The sequence below is a fragment of the Carassius auratus genome, chromosome 23 (genome assembly GCF_003368295.1).
Source record: "Carassius auratus strain Wakin chromosome 23, ASM336829v1, whole genome shotgun sequence".
Classification (NCBI taxonomy): Eukaryota; Metazoa; Chordata; class Actinopteri; order Cypriniformes; family Cyprinidae; genus Carassius; species Carassius auratus.
In genome coordinates, this window is record NC_039265.1 from 870,117 (window position 1) to 894,076 (window position 23,960).

Consider the following 23,960-nt stretch of genomic DNA (forward strand, 5'->3'; position numbering starts at 1 on the left):
CCAAACTCTCCTCTCTTGAACTACAGAAAGCGAGCACGAGAAATAAGCTCCGCAAAACAGTCCTCTTTCAGGGGTTTTAGTGTGTGTATGAGAGTATGAGAGAGAGAGAGAAAAGAGTGTGTGTGTGTGTGTGAGAGAGAGAGAGAGAGAGAGGGAGAAGAGTGTGTGTGAGAGAGAGAACCAGAACCATAGTGTATATGTCAAAAATTATAATATTGTTTCTTCAACTTATTAAGATATCTTATTTTACTGCAACTGTCTGTTTCTGCTTCTTTATCATATTTATAGTGTGTGATTTATAAATATTCTACCTCACATATTTAGATTTTGGTCGTCTGGTCACTTATATATTATATCAGAATATAATATGTAACTGTATGCCTATTATGAATATTAAAATACGCTGAACCATGTGTCCTGTATAATAGCTGCATGAATGACCTTTGCAGCAAAAAAACCCGCGTCAAAATCAGTGAGGTATTCAGTGAGATATGATTAATTTAATGCGCTAACAGCTCATTGCACCTGGCAAACAAGTTACACTGAGTAGAGCAGGCGACCGGTCCAAGATGGCGGCTCCACGGCTCGTTCGTGCCAATAGGCAGTAGCGTTCGATGGGGCGTCTATATATGTCTATGCTCACAACGTTGCCATAAAGTAATGTCCCAGGTAGCAAACAGACGTTGGGCCAACGTCAATATGGGTTGGTTACGTTGGCCCAACCTATCGGACAGAAATACACCGTTGGGCCAACGTTGATATGGTCAGCGGCAAGGGCCCCCACATATATGCAGCATTTCATGTTTATTCTTCCCAGTAAACATGGGGAAAAGAGTGTCTAGCTCCTTTTTATGACGTTGTTTCCAAGCAATAAAATGCATCAAATGTGAAATCAGAACAATGTATTTATTAAAGATTACAAAGAAATGACAGGACATCGTATTACAAGAGACGGTTACATAAAATAAAAACAGTAAAAATCGCTCTTCATCTCGGTGATGGACAGATGTTGCGCTAGTGCGCTTGGCCTCGCGCAGCAGAGAGCGCTCAGGCCGCGCGCGCACTAGAAGAGCTGATGCGCGAGCTCATTCAAGAGAACAGTGAGCGCGTGATTTAGAATTATCGTTATTTTCCGTTATCTTTTAACCGTTGGCCTTCTTCTAGACTTCACTGCAGCCGTTAACTCAGCCAGTCCAAGGTAATCTGCTCGATTCAATACATTGTTTTAATATATAATCAGTCTATCTAGTGAGGCATTGTGATGGCTTCACGTTAGCAATCTGATGTAAATGTAGCCTTATAATTTAGCCAGCCGTCAGCCTGCTAGATTCTAACATTGTAGCTTTCGTAATCTAGATGAAACAGACGCGAAATCAGCTGTATACTATAGTAACTGTAATTAACGTAAATTTTTGTTTGGCAGCATACTATGTCTGCAAACAACATTTATTCAGACAGAACACTTAAACGTCAGGCAAAGCGGAGGGCTTACAATATTCTTAGTGAGGTTTACGTCAATACTGAATCTGACGCAGCTGACGTAAACATATGCCTGGAAAAAAACGCCCCTGCTGATGATGTGTGGTCAGATGCTGCATCTGATTGGCCTGTGTCCTATGAATCAGATGAGTTAGAGACTGCGTTTAATGTTGACGATCACGTGATTGATGGATTTTGGTCAAATGCTCTGACAGACACTGACTCAAGTGATGATGAATTTGTTGAGGCTGCAGAGTGTCTTGGGGAGGAGCTCAGAGACTGGGCAATAGACAGCCAAATACCACAATGCCATCTAAATGGGCTGTTGGGCATCCTGAGAAAACATCATCCATATCTCCCAAAGGATGCCCGCACTCTTTTAGGCACTCCAACTAATTATGAGGTCCAGCAGATGGCTGGTGGCACCATGCATTATTTTGGAGTTGAGAAAGGCATTAGGCATGTGTTAAACCAGACTGACCCTCTCCCAAAGGCCATTCATTTACAAGTGAATATTGATGGACTACCTTTGTTCAAAAGCAGCAATAAGCAGTTCTGGCCCATTCTAGGATTGGTAGAGGAAGACAAAACAAAGCAACCATTCGTCATCGCTTTATATCTTGGATCTAAAAAACCAGAGAATGTCAATCTGTTCCTAGAATCATTTGTGAATGAATATGGAAAGCTTAAATTAGAGGGTGTGGATGTACTTGGCAAATGTGTAGACATTAAAATTTCAAATTTTGTTTGCGATGCAAGTGCGAGGGCTTTCGTAAAAAACATTAAAGGCCACAATGCATACCACGGCTGTGAAAAATGCACACAGGAGGGAACATGGGCAGAAAATCGCATGACTTTTCCTGAAGTCGATTCACCTTTACGGACAGATATGTCTTTTATTAATAAAGACGATGAGTTTCACCATAAAGGGACCAGTGTGTTGACAAGGGTTGGAATTGGTATGGTCTCCCAATTTCCATTAGATGTTATGCACCTGGTTTTTCTTGGGGTTGTGAGAAAGTTGATAGGGTTTTGGATGAGGGGACCACTTCCATCTCGTTTAGGTGCTCATCAGATAGGCCAAATTTCTGCAGTGCTTATGTCCTTTGCCATGAGACTCCCCAGAGAGTTTGCACGGAAAGGGAGATCCCTTGTTGAGGTAGATAGGTGGAAAGCAACAGAGTTCAGAACTTTTCTCCTGTACACTGGTCCAGTAGCACTGAAAGACCATCTGCCGAATGTTCTATACCACAATTTTATGCTTCTGCATGTAGCCATTCGAATATTATGCTGCCCCTCACTGTTTCTCCAGTACTGTGATTTTGCTGAAAAGTTACTGATCACCTTTGTCGAGCATTTTCAGTCTGTTTATGGTAATTACGTTGTGTATAACATACACGGGCTGATACATCTTGCCAATGATGCAAGGCAGTTTGGTGTGCTGCATAATTTCGCAGCTTTCCCATTTGAGAACTTCCTCTACACATTAAAAAAAATGATAAGGACCCCTACCCAGCCCCTTCAACAGATCATCAGGAGATTGTCAGAAAAAGCAAGTGTCAGAACTAAAATAAGGGTGTGCAAGGATGGTTTTTACCAGGAACATAAGAATGGGCCTTTTCCATACAATGTGACATCTCAGCAGTTTACACAGTATAAGAAATATGTAAATGGTGGAACTTTAATTAGTTTATCAGAGGGAGACAACTATATTCTGTTCAAGGGAGATATTTATATAGTGAAAAACATTTTAAAAGACAAGGAAGCATCGCATCTAGTCTGTCTTAAATTCCAAAACAAGTCATCTTTTTTCACCTATCCCATTGATTCATCAATTCTTGATATATCCTTTGTGAAACAACCTGGGCAGTCATTGACTATTGTCCCTACACAGACTGTTTCAAAAGTCCTTCTTTTACAGTATAAGGATGGGTTTGTGGCATATCCTTTACTGCATGCTGCTTGATTTCCCCAATCCCCCCCCCCCCCCTTCTGTATCTGACAAATGTACAGAACCTACCAATCATAAAGAATAGTAACAATAAGACTAGGAAATATTTTGGTTTAGATAGATTTCCACTGGGTAAGTAATAGAGCTTCAATAAATGTATATAGTTTGTAACACTACATATATATATATTTTTTTTTTTATAGATGTATTCTATAGTTGTTTTTACTGAAAAGAATGAGACAGAGGTGATACCAAGTGACTGGCTGAGCATCGACAAAAAAATTTCCTTTTGGCCCCCATATAATAGTACAAAATGTAGAAAAGCGGTTGAAAAAAATGAAACTCCTGATGAAGAATGGAACGAATATATAACTGAATGGGTGGCTGAGTATGGTAAGTCTTTAAGGAATTAATTATTAATTATTACTGAGAAATATAGAGAAATAACTATTTGAAAATTAAAAGATGCTCCTTGTGAGTTATGCCAAGCAATTCTTTTCAAATGTTCAGATAATAGGCTTAGTGATGTTGTTTGTTTCTATGTTTAGATTCCTATGAAAAAGCCAGAAGAAAGCTGGTGAAGTTTTGTAAAGGCAACAGTTTGGAGTCTACAGATGAGGACAGTGTACGGAAAAGAGTGTATGTTTCCTCTGTTCTCCTTTTATAGCCTACTGCTTCTATGCACTGCGCTTTTAAAAAATTGATTACTCTTAATGTGTCCAACAGACCATCATCAAAATATGTAAATGGATTTACATCAGGAAGACCTCCAGTGCAGGCCTCAACAAGCTGGCTCCACACAGGTACAGACGAAAACATACAGTAGTCATTGCATCATTTCCCAACATAGCTGGTCACCACAGATTCCTTAAATCCAAGACTTGGGAATATGGTCCCCTTAGAATTAATTAAATTAATTTCCTGTGAATAAGCCACAGGAGAGTGTTTTATGCAAGCTAAAAAAAACATTAATACCATATTAACCGCTCTCGTGTATTAACCTGAAGAAATTTAGCAAAATAAATGTATAAACTGCAGCTAATAGTTGGGAAATTACAGTACAAGGTTATATCTGACATTTCTGTCAAAATTGAGTTGTAGTAAACTATATTTAATTCCAAGGGGACGATATGTTGAAAGGAACTTTTGAGCATTGGTCACTTTCCTGTTGTATAAGATCGCAGGACGGAAGAACTCTGGACTGAAGTAAATGTTGTGATGTTTGGCAATGAATTATACATTGTACGGATTCTATCTCTTACTGTTCCATATGCAGAGACAATGGAAAGACCAAAAAAAAAAAACTTCTGCAGTAATGGAGCCAAAAGACTGAAATTGCCAGCCATACCACCATTTGCACCATCAGCACCTGCTATGACAGTCCCTGAACCAAGACAAGATGGTACGTAGAATTATTCCAAACCTTTTAAATATAGGTTTTTTTTTTTTTTTTAAAGGAGTTTTTAGTAATTTCCTTTTTAGTCTCTAACATGGATTAGAAACTGTTCAAGGAACAAAATAAAATGTATGTAACCAAAAATGAGAATAAAACCAACTTCGCCTGGCTAAGTTGTACTATTTTCAAATGATAAACCTTTTAAGCCCTGCTTTTAAAAATTAGCCTTAATATCAATGAGCTGAAAAAAACACATAGACAACATATCAAATGTTGAAAATGTCAAATTTTACTATTTTATGGGAATTGTAAGCACATTTTGAATTTAATGCCAGCAATACGTCTAAAAAAAAAAAAAGATAGATTCAACAAAAGGCTGTAAAAGTTATGATAGACAACTAAAGAAGAGATGCAGACTCTCTCTTTATATGTTCAATTCTAGTTATAATGATGCATCGTATGTTTGTCTGATTCAGAAAGAGAACTCCGGCTCTACCAGATGCTGGAAGAGATAAAGGGTCAAGTCAGGCAGAATACGCTCCTCCTTCAGGCCATTATGCGAAGAGAGAATGCAGCTGAAGTTGTAAATGAGGAGTTTCAGTTTCCATTAAGGAGCATGACAGGCATAAAAGATCTGGAGGATAGGCTGTCAAACAGAGACACACAACGTTCTTTAGTAAATTCTAATGATGTTCTGTTACTTCACTTAAAAGAATACTAACATACGTAGAGAGAGATCTAGATTTACTGCTGCTTAACACATGATTTTTTTTCATAGACAAGATATCTTACCAGCTTGGGTGGAACATCTGCCAAAGACATTGTCCACAGAATCATGAGGGAAATAATAACCAATGAGTTGGCCAACAATTTTAATTGGCAAGGGAGAGGACAGAAGAGCCCATTTTCTACACTCTTGCTAGCAAAAGTTGTTATAGGTGATATGTTTTAAAAAAAACATTCAAACGTTCAAAACTTAGACATAACTTTGAAATAGCAAACCAGGAAACAACCCCTTACAGTCTCACATAATGTGTCATTGAATAAAATACAATGCAAGTCAATGAAAGAATGCCAATTAATCCATTAATCATACAGAACTCTACAAAATACACCTCAGATATGATCTATCTGCTAACCCTTTCTCTGTTTAATTTTCTTTTTTAATTTCATGCTGACAGATGCAGCCAAAAAACAAGGAGCAAAAGTGGTGGAAGCCGAGGAAAAAATAAAAACCTGGCTGAAGTATAGTGGAGACCGAAATGGAGGAAGAAAAAAAAGAGCGACAGAAAAAGGTACACAAGCCCTTTTATGTCTGATCAAATATGTTAGAAATTATTATATATATATATATATATATATATATATATATGTAAATTTACATTTTGATAATTACTATATTTTTTTCTTTAACACAGAAAAGCAGAAGCCTCAAGCAGATTCCAGCAGCTGTGAAAGTGAATGTAAGTGTCTTCCAATGATTGTTTTTTCTTCCCCTGTCTAACCCCACCACTAAACAGAGGTGTATTTCATCTTTACTAGGCGTACACTGCATTAAGATGTATATAAAATTTGCTACCCCAACATGATGAAATTTTTTTTTTTCTGTTTTGGGTTGTGTAGTTAAAATAGAACGACAAATCTTAAATGTTCTAAAAAGTTGTTTGTATGTTGTTTTTTTACAGGAGTATGCTGCTACTTCTCCTCCGCTCCGTCTAAATCATCAGAGCCACACACAATCTCTAATTTGCTTCAAAAAACTCTGCAGAATCCGGAAGAGAGTCTGCACATTTTCTCATTAAACTGCAATAAGTTAATTTTGTTACCAATAAATTCATTTTTATAACCAATTCAGTTTGTCTGTTGTGCCGTCTCTAAATGCAATTCAACAGTGAATAGGCCATGTCACAATCTTAAAATTTGAGTGTAAGGTAGGTAAAGCCTATTTATTTATAAGTTTGCAGATTTACTATTAATGAAGTTGGCAGATGGTTAAAATAGGCTATATTTTTAAATTTGTTAGGTCTGCTGGCTGTCCAATGACATGGTTGGCCCAACGTTGGCCCAATGTTGTTTTAGTGGTTTTTAAGTTGGCAGAAGGTTGGTAAGGTATTTTTAGGTTGGCAGAAGGTCTGCTGGCCGTCCAATAATATGGTTGGCCCAACGTTGGCCCAACGGACAAAATTACGTTGGGCCAACGTCAGCACCCAACGTTGGCCCAACACAACAACAGTCGTTGGGCCAACGTTGGGCCAACGTCTGTTTGCTACCTGGGGTCGCGCTGACCAAATGACGACTAACTGGCGACGTCCTCACATAACGTTCTGTGTTTGCTGGGAGGGTGCGTAAAAAAAAAAAAACTGGCTTTTAACACTTTCGCTAAGTATTTGAGTGAATGAAAATACATGTAATATGAAATAAATTAATAAAGTTGCATCTGTTCTTGAAAGAGGTGTGTATTGTTTTATTATAATTATGGTCCATGATCAAAACGCCGGTGAACCGCGTCCACGCACAGCGGCCGGGATGCGTCGTCCCATCATCGGCCAGAGAGCATTTCCGATCAGAGGCCGACCTTGCGGCGAAATCTTTCCTATCAAATGCTCCCTGGGCGATACCGTGCCGACATCGGCACAACGTATGTGTGCTGTCTGGGGTGTTTATTTGTTCTGCGTCTCGCACTCGCCAGTCCAGCGGGAGGCGCTACACACATTCGTTTGTTTGACAAACACCAGTAAACCTCAAAGGAAGAAGAATTAGTTTCGCCGCGCTCTCTGTTGTTGTTTTGTCGACATGCTCCTCCTCTAACAAACAGTTAGAAACGTTTCTTTTAAGAGAAGAATACAGTTTCTTAATCAGTTCAGTAAATAGGCGTACCTGTAATATTTTCATCTTCACAGTCGTCTAAGTTTTGAAACATCAGGAATATCTGGAGGAGTATCAGCTGAACTGAGATCTGCTGCTGTGAAAATGATGTTTGTTAAAGAGGAGAGTGAACACGAGGAACCAGGAACATGGGGAATAAAACCAGAGGAACCAGGAACATGGGGAATAAAACCAGAGGAACCAGGCACCTGGAGAATAAAACACATGGAACAAGAAACCTGGGGAATAAAATATGAGGAACCAGAAAAATGCGGAATAAAACTCGAGGAACCAGAAACCTGGAGAATAGAACACGAGGAACCAGAAACCGTGAGAATAAAACACGAGGAACCAGAAATCTGGATAATAGAACACGAGGAACCAGAAACCTGGAGAATAAAACAAGAGGAACCAGAAACCGTGAGAATAAAACACGAGGAACCAGAAACCTGCAGAATAAAACAAGAGGAACCAGAAACCGTGAGAATAAAACACGAGGAACCAGAAACCGTGAGAATAAAACACGAGGAACCAGAAACCGTGAGAATAAAACACGAGGAACCAGAAACCTGGAGAATAAAACAAGAGGAACCAGAAACCGTGAGAATAAAACACGAGGAACCAGAAACCGTGAGAATAAAACACGAGGAACCAGAAACCGTGAGAATAAAACACGAGGAACCAGAAACCGTGAGAATAAAACACGAGGAACCAGAAACCGTGAGAATAAAACACGAGGAACCAGAAACCTGGATAATAGAACACGAGGAACCAGAAACCTGGAGAGTAAAACAAGAGGAACCAGAAACCTGCAGAATAAAACACGAGGAACCAGAAACCTGCAGAATAAAACACGAGGAACCAGAAACCTGGAGAACAAAACACGAGGAACCAGAAAGAGGTTGGTGTGTATTCTTCATTTATCTTTAATGTCTGTTTGTGGTAATGTTACATTGAGGCTTACAAAGTTTTACTTATCTGGTGTTTTGGGGCCCTGCCGTGTGTGTGTGTGTGTGTTTGTGTGTGTGTCTATCTATCTATCTATCTATCTATCTATATATATATATAGATAGATAGATAGATAGACACACACACACACACACTAAAAAATCTTGGGTTAAAACTAACCCAACCTGTAACCCAACTATATAGCACCTTCCCATCTGTGGGTTAAAATCCTGTTGGGTTAAAAGATACCCAACAGTTGAGTTAATATTAACATCAGTATTTTTATTAAAATTTACTTAATACAACCATATTTTGAAACAGCTTTGTTGTAAATTACAGATTTAATTTTAATATGCATATAACACGTATACAAATATATTTTAAAATATTTTATTTAAATGTAGAAGAATGTGTAAAAATACAGCTGACATTTCAAGATGTACAAATGTGTCAATTCATATTCATATCAAAACACACAAATATGCAAATACAGTTCACAGCTGTGGCATAATGTTTAGAGAGTTGGACCTGTAACATAAAAGTCGCAGGTTTGAGTCTCGGTGCTGGCAGGAGTTGTAGGTGGGGGAGAGTGTATGAACAGTGCTCTCTTTCACCCTCAATACACATGGCTGAAGTGCCCTTGAGCAAGGCACTGAACCCCCAGTTGCTCCCTGGGCGCTGGATCTATATATATATATATATATATATATATATATATATATATATATATATATATATATATATATGTAGCCCACTGCTCCGGGTGTGTGTGCACTTGGATGGGTTAAATGCAGAGCACCAATTCTGGCAAATATTACGACTTTCAAGTAAAATGAATATAAAATATAATAATAAAAAAAAAAATTATTATCATAAAAACAAGTCATAATAATAAAAAATATACTGCTGGGCCTACTGATGATAAAAAAGTTTTTTACTGATTAGGTAGTAGATGTCATATACAAAGAAAAGTTTGAATCGACTGCTTGTAGTATCTTCTTCTGGTCTATAGCCTGCCTGTTTAAAAATAATAAAAACTTGGGAGGAGTTTTCCTTGTCACCAAGCACCAGGACATGTGGATTCTGGCTTGTCTCATGATTCAAGTACAGCACTAATTAGTGCCAACCTTAAAAGAATAAAAAAACAAGTTCAGTTAACATGCATTGTGATGATATTTCATTGATACACTTACTTTACAAATGAGTGAATTTAAATGAGTTAAAAGCTATAGCGAATTTAAATTGGTTAGAGTGACGAATCACCCAAAAAATAAAATTCTGTCATAATTTTTTTTTCTAAATATCTTCTTGGAACGATTTGTATTGTACAACTTGTGTCTTATACAAAATAAATAAAGGTGACTTGACTACACAGGGCACTGTAATTTTAAGTGTTGCTTTTACTTACAGGTTGAATGTCAGTGAAGGACCGCTTCATTTCCGTGTATGATGTGCACACCATTTTTCCATTCGTGTGGTATGGTGCAGATTGCAGGAAGGGTTTTAACCTGTTAGCCAGCACCCCCCATTATGGGACTCACATCTGAAAATGCTCTACCGCACTTTTAATTTCAACAGTTTCCTACTTCAGTGTGTTACAAACATAATTTTGTTAATAATGCTCAAAAATATTAAAAGTTATAGACACTGAAGTGCATTGATTTTTTTTTTATTTTTTTTACCACACTTAATATTTTTTTATATTTTTTTTATATTTATATAAAAATACATGAAATCAGGGTTTTTCCTGGGTCAGAATTGGTCTTCGGTGGTGGCTGACCGACATGGTCATCCATACACAGCAAAGAGTACCCTAGTACCCACATGATCCGCAAGCCCAATATTGACAATAAATGTTAAATAAAAAAAAAAAATACAAAGAAACTAGGGGTGGCACGGTTCAACTTTTTCATGGTTCGGTTTGTTTCACGGTTTTAGAGTCACGGTTTTCGGGACAGTTCGGTATGTGCTATGTTTATGGAAAAACTATATATATTTATTTTTATTATTATTCTACTACAAGCAACAGCAAAAATAAATAAAACATAGTAAAGATACAAACAGTGATTTTCTTTTCTTTTTTTTTTTTGGGAAGGTCTAGCATAAGTTTTTAGGTACATAAATTGAATAAAGTAATCAAATGTAAAACAGCATTGCATATTGGACTGTATAAATTAAAGATTGTTCTTTATTAAAGTTATAAAAACTTTTTAATCAAGAGCAGTGAGTGATTTCTTTGTTGTTGCAGTTCGATTAATATAAAGACTGTCACTTTAAGAGAATGCACCTGATACAACAGGCATACGTTCAGCCGGCTATGTCTGCTGTAGGATACTTACCAAGACGAGCATTTTGACATTTTGTGTGTGTGTGTGTGTGTGTGTGTGTGTGTGTGTGTGTGTGTGTGTGTGAGTGAATTTGTCCATTTAAACGCAATAGCTACTTCAGAGAGATCTTAATATTTGCTTGCGTTCCGAGGCTCGGGTTTGCGCGGAGCGCTTGTACAATTCTTCTCACTGCGGTCGCGAGCTTGCGTCCTTTGGCTCTTACAGTAAATGTTTAAACTGACAAAGCTTAAATGAGTTTAGTTTAAACGCATATTAACGTGTGCTGTTCAGATCTCATCTGTGTGCGAGCGCTGTCAGCACCCGGGTGATTATGGAATAAACGACTGCTCTCCAGCAGTAATTCACATTGATCAAGAGTGAATGGTTTGTCCAGGTTTTTTTTTTTTTTTCTATTTTTTTCTTTTCTTTTCTCATCACTATTGTTGTAATGTCTGGGAATACAGAATGCGCATCCATCAACAGAAACATATATTAGTTGAACCCAGTTTGTGTGCTATTTATAGCAAACCATATTACAGATGCTTTGTCAGATTTAAACTAAACCGCAGTCCCAGCGTGTTCGGTTTTTTTCAACTAACCGTGCCACCCCTAAAAGCAACAGATTTTTTATCCTATTTATTCATGAAAAAAATGGTCACTGTCTTTCTTGCCCGTTTTGCAAAAAAAAAAAAAAAAAAAGCTGTGATTTTTTTTTTTTCCATTACTGGTTTTCATAGTTTAGAAAGACAAAATCATTTTTTTGATAGACCTGATAAGTATTTTAGTATAATCATATCAATCGTTAAAAGGTTTAATAGTGTTATTTTTTACCAAATACAATTTAATAAAATTAGCAGCTAGCTAGCAACAGCTTTCTTTGTGCTTTGATCTAGTTTCATCTCACTCCAGTCTAACTTTAAACTAAAATGTTTTATAGGTAATTAACTGCACATTGTCATAGGCCTATACATACTGTGGATTATTAAGGCTAAATTTTACTAAACACTCTTGCTATATAGGGGTAAGCACACTTACTTTCTCATTTCATTATAATGAATCAGCTCAAATGAGTCATTAGGTCGCGAATCGGACTTTAGTGGACGTGTTGTGTGGTAATCCTGGCTGTTAGGACATTGCAAAAGATTTGTCAACACACACAAACAAACAAACACATTTTTTGCGTTTATTTAAAGTTTGCCAGCTGCATGTGCGGAATGCTTGTCACAGGTTGTAAGAGAAGATAAGGCAACTTTTTTTTGACTGCAATTCACACCCAGCGGTAATTCTGCCAAAAATATTTTCTGAATGCACCACGTGAAACATGTATTCGGCCTTCCGACCTTAGGATGAGTAGATTTTGATGCGAGGAGAGAGCAAAGACAGAACTGAAGACGGAGAGTGCCCGCGTGGGGAAGGGGCGCTGTGCTCGTTCACTCCGTCACTCCGTCAGTAGCCTGCTTCACTCACAAAACCCAATTACAGATCAAATATGGCTTTGGCGGGACAAAAAATTGTTTTGGCGGCCGCCAAAAAATTTTCAATGTAGGAAAAACCCTGGAAATGAGTCCTGGAGCAATCTAGAAAAGTAATGGGTTGAAAGTCACATGTCTCATGAGTTTCTATTTCAAATCTGAATAAGATATCATGAAAAATGTGACTCCTGCAAATATTTTTGAATTACGATGCAAATAAGTGCTGATGTGCTGATGGCCACTTATACAGATGGTAATAACACAAAGAAAATAATCCACTCTCTCTATTCATATAGATGCGTACACTTTGATAGCCGTGATCATACAGTAATAGTGAGCTGATTTGGGCTGATTTGCACTCAAACAGATGGTAATCATGCAGATACATTCAACATAAAACACACACTCACATATATAAAAACTGTTGAAAAATAAAAGAAAGAAAAAGGCGATCGCTATAAGTTCCGCCTCCATCAGCTGACAGGTGCGTCAGAGCGTGTCACGGGGGAGCGCCAAACTTCAAATATACTATCTTTCATTCATTCTTTTTTCCGGTGGATCGCCTCATTCTATTTGTGACACTGTACGCTGCTAAACCATGCCGTTTTTTTACTACCAAGACACAGTTTCTGACCGTGAGTTATTCCATAACGGACACAAGCAGTTCTGTCGCTGAAGAACTGAAACGTAAACAAAGGAATTATGATCCATATTACAACGTTATTGCTTCGTTGGACTAAACGTGCTTCATGAGATGTCATTCAGTGGACCCTTACCTTCCTAACTAAACCGGGATTTACAGCTGTGGATGTGTTTATGACTCGTTATTACGACGGGATCTGGTATGTACAGTGTTTCCATTGTTCATGTTTTGATGTCTACTGCTTACACAAATGTAGCCTTTATAAGCTTTCCATTGAAAAACAGCGATCTGTCTTCGATGCTTGAGGCTTAGATCTTTATAATGATATATAGATTGTCAAGATTAAATTTGTCCCGTTTCATTTAATCTATTCATAAACACTGACACGTGCAAGTTGAGGGGCGTTCAGCACGAGGGTGTCAGGGTGCTGGCTAACAGGTTAAAGATTATTTCTGCACGAAGGCCTTTAAATGACAAAGGTACAGAGAAAGCACAAGTAAAAAAAATAAAATAAAAAAACTAAGCTTACAGTTTACATTTTTACAGTCTTAGTGGGAATCTACTATCATTCGCACTAAGAGACAGACTAAACCAGTTTTCACTCCCTCCAGAAAATTTGTGCCAAAATTTGCGGCTGATATGAGTAAATTTTACCACCCTTTAACTGATTTGGGCTTGAAGGGAGGAACAAAAGTACACTGTAAATGAAAGGAAGCTTTGTTGGACGGAATGCGGCAATACACTTATTTCACCTCATTTTGGAAGTCATAAGTCTAAGTAAACTTATGTAAAACTATTATATTTAAAACTAATGTATAATTAATTTAAATAGGTTACTTACCTTGAAATGTTTCAATTAACAGGCAGAAATTCTATTGTTGCAATATTTTCTTCACAAAAAAGTCCATTGTCTAAAACATGAGTATAAAAACATTTAGCAAAACACATTTAAAAAAAACATGTCAATCAATCTAGCTTCATAAGAGAAATGCTGTAATTCTAGGGTATTCTAATAAATGCATAACAATATTCAATATGAATAAACCATAAAAACACTTTTACTGTACAATTAATTAGTGCTGGTGCGCTGAAACGCATATGACTTAAAGGTTGGTTGTAGGAGTAACGTTAACGTTATGTAAATTTGGGGCACTAGTATAAATTTCAGCTGAAAGAGCGGTTTGCCTCACGACTGCGTGCTTTTCTTGTGTCTGGGTTTTGAACTTTTATAACAGAAAATTGCAGGTTCATTCAAATGATTCTCATGGAGTCTGTTGTCGCTCGCGCAGAAGCTTCATTCACTGGTCCGTGCAGCTTTTCTAGCTTAATTATAATGATTTCGTCAAACTTTCACATTTCACCAGACAATTTTTATTAACTAAGTAATGCTTGTCTAAACAGTTTTGCAGCTAATCTTTTAATGTATTAATGCTGGCGAACAAACAGGAATAGCATTAATTTACAATCGATCTGATTCTCTGGGGAAAACAAACAGACAAAAAAAAAATAAAAATTAACGTATCAGACACATACTTAATGTTATAACAGTTATCATACGATTATATCAACAGTTACTTACCCTTCATAATCAGGCAGGCTGAAGCTGATGTCCGCGCTGAGTATCTGACTGGACTGTTAAAATTTGAACCGGAGTGAAGCGGGAAAAATATTTAACCCAACAGTTGGGTTATAACTAAAAATAACCCAGCGACGAAAAAAAATGACCCAACAAATTTTAAGATAACCCAACACATTGTCCCAATATGTGTAACCCAACAGTTAGGTAAAAAAAACAACCCAACCTTTTTTAGTGTGTGTGTGTGTGTGTGTGTGTGTGTGTGTGTATGTATATATATATATATATATATATATATATATATATATACACACACACACTAAAAAAGGTTGGTAATGACTAAAGTATGATTACACTGTAATCGGCACAATCTGTGGAACTATAATATTTGAGCAGCATGGATGTAGCCTACATATTTGTGTTTTTGAAAAAAAAAAAACGTTTATGTATGGATAGTGAAATATTAAATTTTTTAAGTCTTTGAATTAAGGCCATTTTAGACCATGTGGTATGCTAAAGTTTATGCTATAAAAATTATGTGAAAATCATCCTGTTCACTTATTCACACAAAACAATTTTCTGATGTTATGATAAATGTTATTTTGAATAATGTGTATAACCAAGCAGTTGAACAGACGTTCATAGTATTTTTTTCTTTCGATCAAATGTGCAACAACCAGTGAGGGAAAGAGTACTGAAAATTTGTACTTAAGTACAAGTACTGTTACATTGATGAAAAAATACTAAATTACAAGTAAATATACTGCTGTCAAAACAGTACTTAAGTAAAAGTAAAAAGTACTCCTTTCAAAAAATAATCAGAGTACAAGTTACTAGTTACTTTTTAGCTGGCGATATTTAGTTACCAAAAATATTCATATCAAAGATCTATGTGCATGGAAAATAGTAACTTTGAACAAAACCCACTTTTATCTTATTGACAAAGTATGTTAATTAGTGGTCATTAGTGCTCTCATGCTTTGTGGTTCGAAAAACACATTATTTTTCACATAATTTATATTATATCATATAATTTATATTACAGTACCTTTCTCACCAGCTTGTCACAAATTTCTCGATTAGTTCAGGGTTTGATGAAGACCTGCCTTCCGAAAAACAAAATGTGTTCTGATTGGTCGTGTTGTGATTGGTGAACAGCTCAGACAGTGTTTCAGTACTGTCCAAAACAGCAAGTTCCCTCTGATAAGGATGTCATCAATATTGCCATATCAATTTGATATTGTTTTGGAAAACAATGCTGTAGTCCAAACAAGCTGTTTATTGTAGTAAAAAGGGATTAAAAAAAATGAAATGGTTCACTTTGGAGTGGACTTTGAGATTTGTAACTTTGTAGATCTTAGTTATGCCCAAACAAACACACTACACACCGACTAAAATTCAAAAAGTGAAAAAGCATAATAGGATGTTATCATATTTTGCATTCTTCACATTATAGTGCGGAGTGCATAAAAATAATAAGGCGGCAGAGCGAATTTATCATCCACAGTGGTTCTCACGTAGTACTTCTACGTCATCACCACATAGTGTGTGTTATAAGTTAAGACTACGTGAGATGGATGATAAGTTCACTCTGCCGTCCACACCAGGAGCAGTGGGCAGCCATTTATGCTGCGGTGCCCAGGGAGCAGTTGGGGGTTGCTCAAGGACACCTAAGTTGTGGTATTGCCGGCCCGAGACTCGAACCCACAACCCTAGGGTTAGGATTCATACTCTCTTCCACAACTTCCCATTATGAAACTGCCTGGAAGAGGACATGTCTATATTGTCCTAATGTGCGGTGAGAAGGAAAGTTTGAGTAGCTAAATCTTTTTTTTTTTTTTTTTATCTGCACTACAAATGCCCTAGATATTGTTTTGAAAGTGTTTTGATCTTTTATTGTTCATTCACACTTTACATTATCGCTTTATTAGTTAACATAAACTGCCAATGAAAAAATTATTCTGAACATTCATTAATCTTAGGTATTCCAATATTTAATAACTCATTGTTAAAATTGAAAGTTGCAACTGTGTTATTTAATGAGCTAACATGAACTAAGACTTTTAAGATTTCTTTAACACAGATTAATAACATCTATATCAAATGTAGCTATTGTTCATTGTTTAGCTGTGCATTTATTGAATGAGCACTATGCGATGTCCGAACTGATTACACTATATTTTATGTATTGCACTGTATTTTATGTAAATTCATTTTCTATTTTTAAACTGTCTTAAATTCATTTTAAGTCAATTTTTAAATCATTTTCATTTTCAAGTTCTTAAATTGCTTGTTTTATTTTTGTGATTATTTTTCGTCATGACATTATTTTTGAATTACCATTGTTTACGAAATGTGCTATAAATAAACTTGCCTTGCCTTGAATGTTAATGCATTAACTAAGGTTAACTAATGAAGTCTTACTGTAAAGCGATACCTATTGGTTTTTATAGTTCTTTTGAACTTTAATGTGTAAAACATTTAACTTTTATATATTTTTCTTTATTGCTTTATTGTTTTAAATGACCAGTTATTTTTGTTATAAGAAAAAAGTTATTTAACATGTTATACTGTATTATGACCACTTTTTTAAACAAAATTTCAATACCATGATAATACAGTATACTAGGGGTGTAACGGTACGCAAAAATCATGGTTGGTTACGTACCTCGGTTTTAAAGTCAAGGTTCAGTTCATTTTCGGTACAGTGAGGGAAAGAAATGCAAACATTAAACTGCAGTTTGTTTATTACTATAAACTTTTTTTTTTAACAATTTGTTTACACTTAAAATAATAAAAGTTATATAAAATAAAAAAAGTTCTCCACTAAATAAAATGCTCTCAGTCTCAAACCAATATCATATAATAAAATATGAAAAATATAAATAAATATGATTACAGTGCAGCATTACCAATCCCAGCTTGTAGGCCTGTTCATATTTAAAAAAATATTAATAACTTTTCCAAAGTGTAAAGTGCAGCATCAAAAGTTTCAGTTTTAGACTTGCTCAGATTTCATTATTGCGTTGGACCGATCAGAATTAAGAGCAAAGTGCTGCTTAAATGCCGACGGGAGCTGCGTTTGAATTACAATCGTTTTTTTTCCTAGTTGTAGTGATGTTCACACTCGCGTGATGCCTTTTGAAAACCTTAGGCCGGTGACACACTGGCATATTGCTGTCAAACATAGACCTGTCAAACAGTTTATTTTGCCGTCAATACTGTTGACGGTGTCCTTTATCAGTAGGCTTTATATTTATGCTCAACATGAAGTATAGATATTGTTGTCGTGAAGACAAGATCCTGGTCTGTCGGCAGCCTCCCTCTATGTCACCTACAGTAGCAGCAGTGCACAAGCGCTGCATCAGGCATGGTTCTGGTGTGTAAAGAAACAGAACACGCGAAGCAGCCATCACACAACTGACACGCAGCAGAAACGCCACGCTCACGCAACGCAGCCAGTGTGTCACCGGGCTTAGAATCAGCTGCAGGGCGGGATTTGCGCTGAACGCGGAGACTTCCGGCACTTAATATATTAATTTGTAAAAACGAAAAAATTTACCTATGTTCCGCACACAAAATATTGCATTCAGTCATTCGGTACACACGTGCTACGTACCGAAAACCCTGTACCAAAACAGTCCGGTACGAATACACGTACCGTTACACCCCTACCATATACCGTGATAAAAGCATTATCAATTAACTGCAACAGGAAAAATTGATACCGGCATGGCCACAGTAAAAGGCCACTCTAAAGTGTAAAGTTTTATCACATAGCATAATGCCACAGATGTCGCAAGTTTTTAGGAAGCATGCAGTTGAGCAAGGCACCAAACCCCCAACTGATCCCCAGGCGCCGCAGCTTAAATGGCTGCCCACTGCTCCGAGTGTGTGTTCATGGTTTGTGTGTGCACTTTGGATGGGCTAAATGCAGAGCACGAATTCTGAGTATGGGTCATCATACTTGGCTGTATGTCACTTTCACTTTTTCACTTAAGATTGTCTGAAACCAGCCATCTGAACAGCTGCTGCAACAATCAGTTTGCATAACCAAAGAATTTCTGCACAAACTCTCAAAAGCCTTATCAGGGTAGCTCATCTGCAGGTTCATCATCCTCATTGCGGTGTCGACCTGGCTGCAGTTCGTCATCGTAACTGACTTGAGTGGGCAAATGCTCACATTCGATGGCATCAGGCACTTTGAAAAGGGGTTCTCTTCACGGATGAATCCCGATCTTTACTGAACAAGTGTAGCATATGAGCAGTTCATTAATTAATTGGTTCTGAATTAATGAATCATGGCTCAAATCTAAAATAATGCACATTCCTTATGAAACCCAAAGCTTTTAGCCTCTGAGCTCATGCATGTAAATCAAACTCTCTGCAAGCTGAATGATCGGCCTGGTCCCAGCATGGCTGGGTTTAAATTTCTTGAGTAGGAAGTGTCATTACTAAGATGTATTTGATAGGTTTGTGTTAGGGCTGCACGATGTTTCGTTTAAGCATCGATATCGCGATGTACGAATCCACGATAGTTACATCGCAGGATGTGCGATGTAGGCTGTCGTAGTTGATCTGTTATTCATTAACTGTACAGGCCAGCTGCTCCCCGGCCTTTGGCGAATGTGATTAATTGGACAGTTTAACTATCATAGAGCAGGACTGAAAAACACATGCAAGTTTAACAGGGCAGAGAGAGAGGAGAGAGTGCGAAAGAGACAGTGAGAGAGCGTGAGAGAGACCGAGAGATCGCGAAGCAGCAAGCCGTCTTCAAACAACACGAGCGCTGTCTTGCTCTCTCTCCCTCGCGCATATTAATCAATTGACACGATGGTGTCGATGTTTAAATCATTTAAAATGAGAATGTAAGTGTGCTCACCCCATTTTTGTTTATAAGAAAAAATATCGCAATATATCGCAGAAAAATAAAATATCGCAATATCATTTTTTCCCAATATCGTGCAGCCCTAGTTTGTGTGTTGCATAACTGGTTAGCCCTGTTATGCAACGGTTATGATTTTTCTGATGTTCTCAAATAGAGTCATGGACCAGGTCAACTGGGAGAAACAGGAGAGCTCAGCTCTCTTGGAATTCTTGTAAGGAAAAAGGAAAGTACCTTTTAAATGTATTAATTAGGGGTGCTCCGATCACGATCGGCCGATCGTTAATCAGCGGTTAATTCCTTCAGGTGCGTTATTTCACATAGAGCAGATGTTACTACACAGAGCCGTTGTTAATAGAGAAGATGCGCAAATCCACTTCATTTTCAGCGTTTTTTGGTGCATCTTCTCAGTTTCTCCTACCTTTACCTGCCATTCTTGGTATCTGTTTAACCTTCTTGTTTTGAATGAACCACTCATACATAGAAAATGTATTATTCTGTATTACCATCTTGCTGAAATATAACTACTGAATTCTGATAACACCAAAACTAACTTGAGTAAGAGACAAAGTAACTTTCCTGCTTCAGATCTTTGGATGTTCATTGGTTGTTCGCGCGAACAGAGGCATGAACCAAGTCACTCCATAAGAAGACTGACACAGAAAGTTCTCAGCGCACTTCGTCTGAGAGAACGTCTTGTTTCATGGCTCCTTAGGGAGCTCTCATCTCTGTTTTTCTTTTCTTTCCTTTACTAAGTTTTATTCTCATATTCGCCTCTCCCTCCATGAGGGAGACTAAATCTGAATAATTTCTTTGGTAACTTCACGTTCGGTTAACCTTTAAAACTTCGCACGAGTCTGTTCGCCCCGGAAGACACGAGAGAACATGCCCAGCTCCAAAAGAACGACACACGCACTCTTCTCTATCGCAGTCACAAAGACAACCACATGCAAGTATTATTTTCTATAGAGATTTAAATATTGCTTAAGGTTGTCTATTCCCTTTTTTCAAGGTGATCTGATTCCTTGTTCTCTTTCAAAAGGTTACTGTCTGTGATTTTGCCATACTAGGCGATCATTTTGTGATATCGCCTATTTCTCTTTCACTTTCTCTCGCTTACCCTTTCATCCTTTCTCTCTCTCATCTATTATCCGTTTTGTCTTGAATTGTTTTTACTGTTTGTATTGTTATACACATATTTACTCTTTGTGAATCGTAGTTTGGTGTATTATTATTTCACCATTAAAATGCAATATATATTCCCGATTGCTTCTGTCTAAATGCTAACATCACAAAGTCAATGAAATGTTTGATCTTAGCTACAAAGCTTATTTGTTACTTTTCATTAACCTAAATTTTATAAGGACAGGAGAATAGTTTCATGGCCAGAAACAATTTTCCTGGAATTATAAGAAGTGATAACATTGAAAGTTGATAAGTTAATCTTACGGCCGTTTGAAATTCACTCTAAAAAACAATGATGCTTCAAAATATGCAGAGGGCATTGAAAGAATAACTTCATGTTGATTTTATGTTTATCAAGTTGTCCCCATTCAATCTGAAGCAAAGAAAATTAATCGCGGACTTACAGATGTTAAACATTGAAGTTTTTAACAAGTTACCAAAAATAAAAAATTTTTACTTTTGTTTCAGAGTTAATTGAAGAAAAAGAGGAGAATGAAGAATCAAGTGAAGTTGAGGAGAAAAATCATGTGAAAACTGGAGGAAAACCTTTGGGTTTCTCTCAAAGCAAACAGAAAGATTTAAAGAAAAAAAGAGCAAAGAAGTCCCTCCGCTGCACTCAGTGTGGAAAGAGATTCACAGACAAAACAGGTTTTGAGAATCACATGAGAGTTCATACTGGAGAGCAACCATTCACTTGTGATCAGTGTGGGAAGAGTTTCACACAATCATCAAACCTTAATATACACATGAACATCCACACTGCAGAGAAGAAGCACGCATGTGATCAATGTGGTAAAATGTTTTTATGGGCTTCACTTCTGAAGAAACACTTGAAAGTTCATGCAAAGGAGAAACCACATCCATGTTATTTGTGTAGTAAGAGTTTTTTGCCTCTACAAAGTTTGAAAGTACATCAGAAAATACATACTGAAAGAGTATATATAAAAAGAAATGAAAGGTTCCACACTGGAAAGAAACCTTATAAGTGTTCACACTGTGACAAGAGATTCAGTGATAAATCAAATCTGAAAACACATGAGAGGATTCACACTGGAGAGAAACCTTATAAGTGTTCACACTGTGACAAGAGATTCAATCATTCATCATATCTGAAAACACATGAGAGGATTCACACTGGAGAGAAACCTTATAAGTGTTCCCACTGTGACAAGAGATTCAATTCTTCAACATATTTGAAAACACATGAGAGCATTCACAGTGCAGAGAAACCTTACAAGTGTTCAAACTGTTACAAGAGATTCAGTCATCCATCACAATTGAAAACACATGAGAGGATTCACACTGGAGAGAAACTTTACAAGTGTTCACATTGTGACAAGAGATTCAGTAAATTATCAGGTCAGAAAATACATGAGAGGATTCACACTGGAGAGAAACCATATAAGTGTTCACACTGTGACAAGAGATTCAGTGATTCATCATCTCTGAAAAGGCATGAGAGGATTCACACTGGAGAGAAACATTATAAGTGTGCACACTGTGACAAGACATTCAATGATTCATCATCTCTGAAAACGCATGAGAGGATTCACACTGGAGAGAAACATTATAAGTGTGCACACTGTGACAAGACATTCAATGATTCATCTTCTCTGAAAACGCATGAGAGGATTCACACTGGAGAGAAACATAAGTGTGCACACTGTGACAAGACATTCAATGATTCATCATCTCTGAAAACGCATGAGAGGATTCACATTGGAGAGAAACATAAGTGTGCACACTGTGACAAGACATTCAATGATTCATCATCTCTGATAATGCATGAGAGGATTCACATTGGAGAGAAACATTATAAGTGTGCACACTGTGACAAGACATTCAATGATTCATCATCTCTGATAATGCATGAGAGGATTCACATTGGAGAGAAACATTATAAGTGTGCACATTGTGACAAGAGATTCAATGATTCTTCATCTCTGAAAACGCATAAGAGGATTCACATTGGAGAGAAACATTATAAGTGTGCACACTGTGACAAGACATTCAATGATTCATCATCTCTGATAATGCATGAGAGGATTCACATTGGAGAGAAACATTATAAGTGTGCACATTGTGACAAGACATTCAATGATTCTTCATCTCTGAAAACGCATAACAAGATCCACACTGTAGAGAAACCTTATAAGTGTTCACACTGCGACAAGAGATTCATTCAATCATCAGGTCAGAAAATACATGAGAGGATTCACACTGGAGAGAAACCTTACAAGTGTTCACACTGTGACAAGAGATTCCGTGATTCATCAACTCTGAAAACACATGAGAGGATCCACACTGGAGAGAAACCTTACAAGTGTTCACACTGTGACAAGAGATTCAGTGATTCATCATATCTGAAAACACATGAGAGGATCCACACTGGAGAGAAACCTTATAAGTGTTCACACTGTGACAAGAGATTCAGTAATTCATCATATCTGAAAAAACACGAGAGGATCCACACTGGAGATAAACCTTACAAGTGTTCACACTGTGACAAGAGATTCAGGGATTCGACACATCTGAAAACACATGAGACGATTCACATGAATGAAATCAAATAAGTAAATGGACTGCATTTATATAGCGCTTTCAACAGATCCCATGGCAATCCAAAGCGCTTTACAAGTTGCCTCACATTTACCCATTCACTCACTCAATCATACACCGACTGCGGTGTCAGCCATTCAAGGCACCATCCAGCTCGCCGGGAGCAGCTGGGGTTAGGTGTCTTGCTCAAGGACACGTCGACATTTGGTGGAACCAGAAACCTGCAGAAGAAAACACGAGGAGCCAGAAACCTGGAGAATAAAACTAGAGGAACCAGAAACTTGGAGAATAAAACGCGAGGAGCCAGAAACCTGCAGAATAAAACACGAGGAGCCAGAAACCTGCAGAATAAAACACGAGGAGCCAGAAACCTGGAGAATAAAACACGAGGAGCCAGAAACCTGGAGAATAAAACTACATGAACCAGAAACCTGCAGAATAAAACACAAGGAGACAGAAACCTGGAGAATAAAACTAGAGGAACCAGAAACTTGGAGAATAAAACGCGAGGAGCCAGAAACCTGCAGAATAAAACACGAGGAGCCAGAAACCTGGAGAATAAAACACGAGGAGCCAGAAACCTGGAGAATAAAACACGAGGAGCCAGAAACCTGGAGAATAAAACTACAGGAACCAGAAACTTGGAGAATAAAACACGAGGAGCCAGAAACCTG

At 37.4% G+C, this 23,960-nt stretch overlaps 2 protein-coding genes across 3 annotated transcripts; both read left to right on the top strand.

Moving 5' to 3' along the window:
* The first annotated feature begins 674 nt into the window (after positions 1-674).
* LOC113040937 (uncharacterized) lies at positions 675-6,676 on the top strand. Of its 2 annotated transcripts, XM_026199152.1 has the most exons (10): positions 675-1,198; positions 3,634-3,823; positions 3,979-4,069; positions 4,157-4,233; positions 4,707-4,832; positions 5,303-5,502; positions 5,605-5,764; positions 6,008-6,121; positions 6,245-6,289; positions 6,512-6,676. In XM_026199152.1, coding segments are annotated over exons 2-10 (1,005 nt in total). In that variant the 5' UTR covers positions 675-1,198; the 3' UTR covers positions 6,514-6,676. The 2 variants fall into 2 exon arrangements, with proteins under 2 accessions (XP_026054937.1, XP_026054938.1); XM_026199153.1 differs by lacking the exons at positions 5,303-5,502; positions 5,605-5,764.
* A 1,860-nt stretch (positions 6,677-8,536) lies between these two features.
* Positions 8,537-23,425, top strand: LOC113040939 (zinc finger protein 658B-like). The gene is made up of 2 exons (XM_026199154.1): positions 8,537-8,592; positions 21,196-23,425. Exon 2 carries the CDS (start codon positions 21,390-21,392, stop codon positions 23,298-23,300), a length of 1,911 nt encoding a protein of 636 aa, XP_026054939.1. The 5' UTR covers positions 8,537-8,592; positions 21,196-21,389; the 3' UTR covers positions 23,301-23,425.
* The last annotated feature ends 535 nt before the right edge of the window (positions 23,426-23,960 follow it).

Excerpts from the sequence above, each read along its gene's own strand:
- LOC113040939 (XM_026199154.1), top strand. The coding sequence starts at position 21,390 with ATGAGAGTTCATACTGGAGAGCAACCATTCACTTGTGATCAGTGTGGG.
- LOC113040937 (XM_026199152.1), top strand. The coding sequence starts at position 3,634 with ATGTATTCTATAGTTGTTTTTACTGAAAAGAATGAGACAGAGGTGATA. Across the intron at positions 4,070-4,156 it reads GACAGTGTACGGAAAAGAGT|ACCATCATCAAAATATGTAA; the intron begins GTATGTTTCCTC and ends TGTGTCCAACAG. Across the intron at positions 5,765-6,007 it reads GCTAGCAAAAGTTGTTATAG|ATGCAGCCAAAAAACAAGGA; the intron begins GTGATATGTTTT and ends TCATGCTGACAG.